Here is a 9,257-nt window from a genome sequence, read left to right on the forward strand (position 1 = left end):
TGAATCCAATGAGAAGCTCAAAGGGACTGCATCTCAGCAACTCCTCTGTTAGAAGGAGAGACTGAGTACAGCATTGATTCAAAATTAGCTTCTGTATTTATTGTAAAGACAAGAAGTTTCACAAGAAAAATCAGTTGATTCAATCATTTCAAAAGGACACAAAACATGGACAACATGGCAAAAGTTATCTATGGCTAAGTATAGCTTAAACAAAAGAAACTAGTAATATCATTTAAATTAACAATGTGACATTCCAAAGTACAATATGTGAGAAGCTAAGTTGATCAAACTGTGATCATTATCTAATCTAAAATATAACTTCTCCTTAGATGATTTAAACAAGAGTTACATTCTTATGATTAAATCTAAGTATGATTGTCTCTAAAGTTTCCACCAACAAACAGCCTGCCCTTAGCAATCATTTTTCACATTTTTCCCTACAGCAATCCTTTCAACATCTTTTAACAATGATCAATATGTTAAATAATCAAACTACAAAATCCCATTGCTAAACAGTGGCTACAATTGATTAGATGGGTTTTTGCCTATTAGGTGTAGGCTGATGTCTCCTAACCAAGGACTTTTGTCCCATACGTGCATTACCTAAACACTCTGTACTAAAAATCAATTGAGAATCAACATATACTTAATTAGAATTGATTAGTTGGGCTTTTGCCCACTAGCTGTAGGTTATTGCCTCCTAGCTAAGGACTTTTGTCCCATAAGTTTTTTAGTTGAAGAGCCCTGTGTAAAAGTCAAATGAGAATCAAGATTTTTAACCATCTACATCATTCAAGGGATAAACTCCTTTTTACTGAGTGTACTGGGCAAGTGAGATCACACAAGTCTGCCACCCTGTGGTCTCAGTTTCCACATGCTGGAGCCAAAAATGGGTGTTGCAGGCCACCATAGCTCAGGACTCAGGGATAGAGCTTTCATTCCTAGTGGAGCGGTTTAAGTTCCAGTGGAGAGGCCTGAAACCCAAACCAGGGGGACTGAGCACCTCCTATCTCATAATAATGTAATAAATTGTAATTTTTAATGATAATAATAGCAATATACATTTCTAGGAATAAAGTCACGTCATAGAGTGGTGAATAAGAAGTATAATAGAGCCAAAGACCTCTGAAACTTTCTTCTATGACTGAAACCTAACATGAGAGAAAAGAATTTGGCAGGGAATAAAACAATTAGTACAGGGCAGGAACATTTTGGACATGAAAGAGAGAATGCTTAATACTTGAAGTGAAGGTTTTGAGGAGATTGTTTTCAGAGTGCCCTTAAAAAGCAAACACCAGTGACAGCAATAACGTTAACAATTGGAATGAAGCCCTCTAGGTGTGAAGCAAATGCGTACATAAGTGATTACACAACACCATCACATTATTACAATAATCTAAATTTGACATGTGTACATACTTTTACTAGTGAGTTTTACACTTTTGGATGTTTCTGTATTACTCATTAGCATACACTTCTTCCAGTTTGAAGAACTTCCTTTAGCATTTCTTATTAAGACAGGTCTGGAGATGATGAACTCCCTAAGCTTTTCTTTGTCTGCAAGTCTTTATCTCTCCTTTGTATCTGTCCTTTACTGGGTACAGTAGTCTTGGTTGGCAGTTTTGTTTCATTTTGTTTTGTTTCTGCAATGATTTGAATATATCATCCCATTTTCTCTTGGCCTATAAAGTTTCTCCTGAGAAATCTGCTACAGCCTTTCTAAGATTCTTTTATATATTATCTGCTTCTTTTCTCTTGCTGCTTTTAGAATCTTCTCTTCATCTTTAAGTTTCGAAAGTTTGAGTGTAATATGTCTTAGAGTGGTCTTATTTGGATTAAATATGATTGGAGACCTTTGACCTTCCTGTACCTGGATATTTACATATTTCACCAGGATTGAACAGTTTTGTGCTACTATTTTTTTTGATCAAATGAATATTATTTTTACTTTCTGAGAGTAAAATATCATTGTTTTATTTTTCTATGTAAATACAGTTGATTGTACATAACTGTGGGGTACAGTGTTGAATATCAATACCTGAGAGCAACATGTGATGTTGAAATCAGGATAATTAGCATATTCAACATTATACATTGTAATTATTTTTCATGTGCTACTATTTCAAGTAAGCTTTCTACCCCTTTACCTTTGTCTTCTCCTTTTTGACCTCTGTGACTTGAAAATTTGTTCTGTTGATGCTATTTCATAAACCTTGTGAGCTTTCTTTATTCCTTTTTTTACTTCTTTATTTTTCTTTTCTTTTTTCTCCTCTGACTGCATTTTCAAATAACCTGACTTGGAGTTCACAGATTCTATCTTCTGCTTGCTCAGTTCCACTGATGATATTCTTTATTGCATTTCATTGTGTTTATTTCATTTTTTACTTGTGGGATTTCTTTATTTTAATTTAGGTCTCTCTATAAAATTTCTAGTTCTGGTCACTTATTGTTTCTCTTATATTACTGAACTTTTTCTCTGTATTTTTTTGAAGTTCACTGAGTTTCCTTAAAAACATTATCTTAAATTTTTCAGACAGTTCATACATTTCCTCTTCTTTAGTGTCAATCACTGGTACCTTATTTTGTCCATGTGACGATGTCATGTGCTGTGGATTGATTGAAGTGTGGCCCCCAAATTTCACATATTAGAAGATTAATCTCCCTTGTAACCATTGAGGGTGGGAAATCCTATTATGGTAATTGAAAGGTTGGACCTTGGGGAGGTGATTAGATTGTAGGACCACACTGTAGTGAATGGATTAATAATGGTGGTCATGGGTGTGGTTTTGAGAGCTTTAAAAAGAGAATGAAGGAGGAGGTTAGTCTCTGCTCTCTTTGCTCCACCTTTTTTGCAATGTGATACCCTGTCATCACAGTCACCACCACCAAGACCTTCACCAGCTGTGTTTCCTGCATTTTGGACTCCTAGCCTCAAAAACTGTAAACAATAAATTTCATTTTCTTATAAATTACCCAGTTCCATGTATTTTTTTATAAGCACCAGAAACAGGCTTATACATTATGTTTCCTTGATTGTTCTTGGTCCTTGTGGTTATCCATTAACATGTGTGCATTTAAAGAAGTAGGTACTAATTTCAGTCTCACAGACTGGCTTTGTCTAAGGAAGCCCTGTGGCCCATGTAGCACTGGGGAATGCCAGAAGCCCACAGTCACTTGGCTGGAATGGTGCTGCCAAAAGTCCAGGGCCTGAAGAAGGAGGTACAACACTAGGGCAGGCCTAATGCCCAGGTCCAGTGCAACACTAAGACACATCTGAAGTCATGATCCTATGAAGCCTGACTGCTGCTGAAGGCTGATCAGATCCCAGGGCCACTGATATAGGTCAGGTGGTGGTGCGGACTGAAGACTGAGATCATCACACAAGCCTGAAGCCTGGAACTGTGTGGTCCTCCCTGGCATGAGGGCAGTTCTAGATGCTCAGCCCATATATACTGGCCTGCAAACAGGACTGTGGGAGTCTGCTCAATACTGGATTTTACTGTGATGAGTCCAGAGTTGGGGGTCTAAGACAAAGTCCTATGCTCACTTTACTCTCTTTTTCCCAAGCAGACAGTATTTCTCTCTCTCCTATGCTGCCTGGGGTTGGGAGAGAGGAGAAGCAGGTAAGGTAAAACAGTCCTTCCTGCCCTTTTTCTATTCATCTTTTCTTGTTATTGTGCTACAACCAGGTCCTGTGATCTCTCACCTGGTTTGTTTGAATATAAGGGCATTTTTGTGCATGGATAGTTGGTCAAATTGATGTTATGGCAGGAGGAGACAATTGCTAAATCATTTTACCTGGCCATCTTGTTCCACCTCTTTCCTCAGTATAGTTTTTATAAAAAATATATATATATTACAAAGTATTTCAGAAAGGGAAAAATAAAATGGGCAAAGATGCATGTAGGCAATATACAAAAAGAAACAGCATTGGTTGTAATTTTAATATCCAAATGATGAATACAGAAGACGGCATTAAAATAAGCAACAATGAATATTTTGTGATGATAGAATCTAATTCACAGTGAAGAGTTAGAAGTCAGTGTTTCTATGCAAACAATGTAGCAACAAATATTGTAAATCATGGAATTTCTTGTATAGGAGATGGGAAGAGAAAAATAGAAACTTTCTAATACTAGGAAAACATAACACACCACTAATAAAGGCTAACAGTCTACAAAACATTAAAAAAAGAAGAGAAACTACAGTCTAAAAGTTTTTTTTATAGACGAGTTTGTATTAAACTTTGACAACAACTAAGAAAGAATTCTTTTTTCTTTTCAACAGCATAGAAATATAACAGTAAAACAGTTAGCTAAAAAGCAGAACTGAATGTAAAATACAATATAAATTGCATTTTGTTTAGAAATAAATAACAAAAGTGGAAAAAAACCCTTCTAATACTATTCTATTTAGACATTTAAAATTAAGCTTTAAAACCATTCCTGTCAAAAAAAATTTTTTTTAATTAATAATGAAAATTTGACCTACTAATATATGTAGGATGACACTAACACACTGTCCATTGGAAAATATATACAGTTCAGAAAGCTATAAAAAAATAAAAAGAATAAAAATAAAGGAAGAAGAGAAAATTAAAGAAAAAACAATAAGCAAGGAAATCTTAAAATAATTAACATTTATATAAAAATATTATCTGTTTCTTGTGTGTCACTTAATTAAAATAAACAAATTATTTTTGACCGTTTCTACCTAAAACCATTCATAAAGGGAATATTTGTATACATTATTTAATAAATCAAATATAAATTAAAATGCATGTTATGGAAAATAGCAAATAATGGAATGGATATATTTAGAAAAGAAGGAACATGAAGAGATGCAAAGAAGATAAATTGAAATTATCATAAGGTAATCGATGAGGTTCCCACTAAGAAGAAATAAATATGAAAGGAACCATGTGAACAACATGAGAGAGCCTTCAAAACAGGATAAAACAAAAGCAGAAAAATTGTGGGAGAAATATATTGTGATAAGAGCTGCTGTATATTTATACTGTTGAGACACTACTTAAGTTTATTAATCCCACTTTAGGGAAATATCCTCAGATTGTGCTGCATGTTTAGAAAGACACAACCGGAATTTGGAGAATAATGGTAGCCATTGAGTAAGGTAATGATTTTCAAATAGTAAATAATAACAAGAATAATAATCAATAATAATAATGATGATGAAAATAATAATCATAAAAGAAGGAAGAAAAGAAAGAAGAAAGGAAGTCAGGAAAAATGTAAATAAGGGAAAAAGAAGAAAATGGAAAAAGAGAGAAAGGAGGGAGGGAGAAAAGAAAAAAGGAAGGACCCAGCCATGTAAAATTATCCTTTTAAGTTGTTTTGAATTGACAAATAAAAATGTATGTTTTTATTGTGTACAATATGATGTGTGAAATATTTGTACATTGTAGAATGGTTGAATCTAGCTTACTGACAAATGCATTACTTCACATAAGTTATTGATTTTGCAGTGAGAATAGTTAACATCCACATTAATTACGCTTTGAAGAACACAGGATATCATCATTACCTATAGTTACCGTGCTGTACAATATATCTTTTGAAATTATTCCTTCTGTCTAACAGTAACTGTATATTCTTTGACCAACATGCCTCCACACACCCTCCCTCCCAGCCACCCCAGCCTCTGGTATCCACCACGTTATTCTCTACTTCTATGAGAATAACTTTTTTTGATTCCAAATATGAGTGAGATTATGTGGCATATGTCTTTGTGTGCCTGGGTCATATTATGTTACATAATGTCACGCAGAGTTATCCTTGAAGACATACTTTTGCAATAAAAATAAGATCTGTTGGAAGGAGAGCTAAATGTAAGCATAGTGGAAACACTTTACTGCACCTTTGTTATTGGGCCTGGATAATGAGAAATTGTGGCATCGGTAAGAGCATCGCAGAGTGGTTGGGTCAAAAAAAAGAAAAAAGAAGAGCCAAAACTGAGTACGGGCCAGACCGTAGAAAATCCCAAATCTGCCAGGCAGTTGTACCTTTTTAATCTGAATTGTGTTTTTCTTTTATTATTCTTGAATTTAAGAATAATCTTGATAAATACTAATGTCTAGTTTCTACATTCTGTAAGGAATTAAAGAATGGGTTTTAAACATGTGCTGTAAATAATACAGTAGAAGAGAAAGAAATACACTCTCACGAATTAGCACAGTAATGACCTCAAAAATTTGAACACATTTTCTGTGGTATCTGAACCACTGACTATAATTAGGTTACTGCAAACGCATACACTTAAGGACAGAGCAGACTGTTTTGAACCGAAGTCACATACCTGAGATTCCATGGAAAGTGGTCTAGGCTTATGTGATCATATGTGATCTGTAGTTTTGCTATTGATTAGATGATATTTAATCAAGCTATTCATATATAAAGTTATGCATAATTGCAACAATGGAAACATAATTCAAGTTATATAGAGATGAGAGATAATGTTTTACATTTTAAAGAGTACATGCTTGTACACCACATACATATAAACACACACACATATAGATACGTTTGTTATAATCGGAACCCCTAACACCTTAGAATGTGACTGTATTTGGAGTTAGGGTTTTTAAAAAGGTAATAAGTTAAACTAATGACTTTTGGGTCATCTTAATCTAATATGCCTAATGTTTTATTAGAAGAGAAGATCAGGAAACAGACATGTACAGATGAAAGACCATGTGAATACCGAAGAGAATATAGACATCTACAAAGCAAGGAGGGAGGCCTCAGAAGAAATCCGTCCTGCAAACACCTTGATCTTGAACTTCAAGCATCTAGAACTGTGAGAAAAAAAAAATTAAGCCACCTAGTTTGTGGTGTTTTGTTATGGCAGCCCTAGAAAACTAATACATCAATATCAACATATATGTACATATGTGAATATGTGTGCATGCATGTATGTGTAAACTTGATAAAAAGCAAATGGATGACATAGTTTCTCTACACATGTAAAATCAGCATAGGTAGAGCATTGACTATAATCTTTATTTTAAAATGTTTGATTAAAATAGAAAAACAAATAAACTAACACAAAAGTGTTATAATAACTTTTGATACTGAGGCAATAAATTTCCCTCTTAATTATTTTTCAATTTAATGTTTAATGTGCAAAACAAACTGTACCCATACACCAAATTTTCTCAAATACTCTTTTGATTGCCTCTTTTACATCTTTGTTTCTCAAACTGTAGATGATGAGATTCAGCATGGGAATCACAGTGGTGTAAAATATTGAAAGTATCATGTCATGCTTCAAAGTGTAGCTGGAACTTGGCCTCACATACACAAAGAGGATTATCCCATGATAAATTGTTACTCCAGTTAGGTGAGAGCCACATGTAGAGAACACTTTTTGCCTCCCTTCAGCAGACTGCATCTTCAGAATGGCCAACAGAATGAAAGCATAGGAGACAAGGACTAATAGTATAGTGGATATCTCAATGGAGCCCACAAGGAGGAAGAGTAGCAGCTGGTTTGTGTGTGTGTCAGAACAAGAAATAGTGAGGAGAGGAGGGATATCACAAAAGAAATGTCTGATTTCATTGGATCCACAGAAGGATAGGCTGAATGTGGCCACTGTGTGTACAGTAGCATTTAAGATGCCACCGACATAAGAAGCAATGATGAGTGGCACGTAGACTCTGGGTGACATGCTCACTGAATACAGAAGTGGGTTGTAGATGGCTACATAGCAATCATAAGCCATTGCAGCCAAGAGAAAGCATTCCGTGGTTCCAAAAGTGACAGCGAAAAACATCTGTGCTGCACATCCAGGGAATGAAATGATATTATTCTTTGACATAAAATCTGTTAACATATTTGGGGTAATAATTGAAGGAAAACAGGCATCCACAGAAGAGAGCACACTCCGAAAATAATACATGCGGTTATGAAGCCTGGAATCCCCAATAACCAATGCAACCAGTCCTAAGTTTCCCATGAGAGTAAAGAGGTAAATAGCTAGAAACAGGAAGAAGAAGATGATCTGCAGTTCAACACTGTCTGTGAAGCCCTTCAGTACAAATATGGTGACTTCAGTGACATTCTTCATGTTGATATCTCATAGAAAAAACTTGAAGATTTTTATAAAAAATACAATCCATATCATTATGAAAATAAGAAACAATATTGTGATTCAAGGTAATATGAACTATGCCTTTATATTTATTTCTTGACAATGCATAATTTCCAAGCACCAGATCAGGAAACAACAAGTCTGTGGACGGAGGGTTGTTGCCAGTCACTGAAGAATCGAGTGTACGGGGATTCACTCCGTGGCTGAGCTCATGACGTTTATGAAACCATCAGGCCAACTGGATAATTTACCACTGTACTCTGTTAATAGTTTTCATATTAAATGACATGAAAATAAAGTACATAGCTAAATTTTTTTTTCACATCCAAACATGTAGGTATGAATATCAGTGAACAGAACAAAGGAATAGGATGTCAGAATTCTAGATCTTTCAGCAATTGTGTAAAATGACTTTCTACAAACAACTCACCTGTAGATTGAAAATGTTAATATTTATTTTACAACTTTGGAGTAAATATTGAAGGAAAACATATCTTAATTAAATTGAATTTTTAATATAATTTTAAGTATAATATGCTGAATTAGGTTAATTCTATGTAGTCATAGTTTTCTGTATTATAACATTTTATAAGCTATTTTTAAAAAACTTTCTAGTGCTATTAGGTCTTATTGGGATTGCCTAAATAGAACTAATCAAAATTTGGGGGAAGGGTGATATAGACTACGGTAATCATATAAAAGCTTATGTTTCATTCAAATTTCTTTCTTAAATACCTGGCACTACATTGTCCATTTTTGCCTACATAGGTGGGCATATTTCTAACTTTTGGAAGTCTAAATTATTGGGAGTCTATATGTTTTTGTACTTCTGCAAATCTCTGATGAAAATCAGTAGAATTATTCTGAAAAATTTTAAGTTACATGATTTTTCCGTAACAGTTTTGCATTTGATTAGTTATTGTTGATTGGGAATTCAGTACAATAAGAGCTAACTATCCAGGAGTAACATTAAAATAGTTCATAAAGACAGATAATCAAAATTATAACAAAAATAAATAAACTTTATAATAACACAAACATCAAGGTTTAAGAGCACAAAATGGAAGAATAAATTTAAAAAGGAATAGAAAAATCTTCCTCAATAGTCCCATGGTTATACAAACTAGGTGTCAAAGAGTTACCTGTAT

The 9,257-nt window shown here is 34.2% G+C and overlaps 1 protein-coding gene across 1 annotated transcript; it reads right to left on the minus strand.

Annotated features, from left to right (window-relative positions):
- Positions 1-7,134: 7,134 nt before the first annotated feature.
- Positions 7,135-8,206, minus strand: LOC134376526 (olfactory receptor 5T2-like). Its single transcript, XM_063095041.1, has one exon. The coding sequence runs from the start codon at positions 8,083-8,085 to the stop codon at positions 7,135-7,137; it is 951 nt and encodes a 316-aa protein (XP_062951111.1). The 5' UTR covers positions 8,086-8,206.
- Between the last annotated feature and the right edge of the window lie 1,051 nt (positions 8,207-9,257).

This window comes from Cynocephalus volans, chromosome 4, assembly GCF_027409185.1.
Source record: "Cynocephalus volans isolate mCynVol1 chromosome 4, mCynVol1.pri, whole genome shotgun sequence".
NCBI lineage: Eukaryota > Metazoa > Chordata > Mammalia > Dermoptera > Cynocephalidae > Cynocephalus > Cynocephalus volans.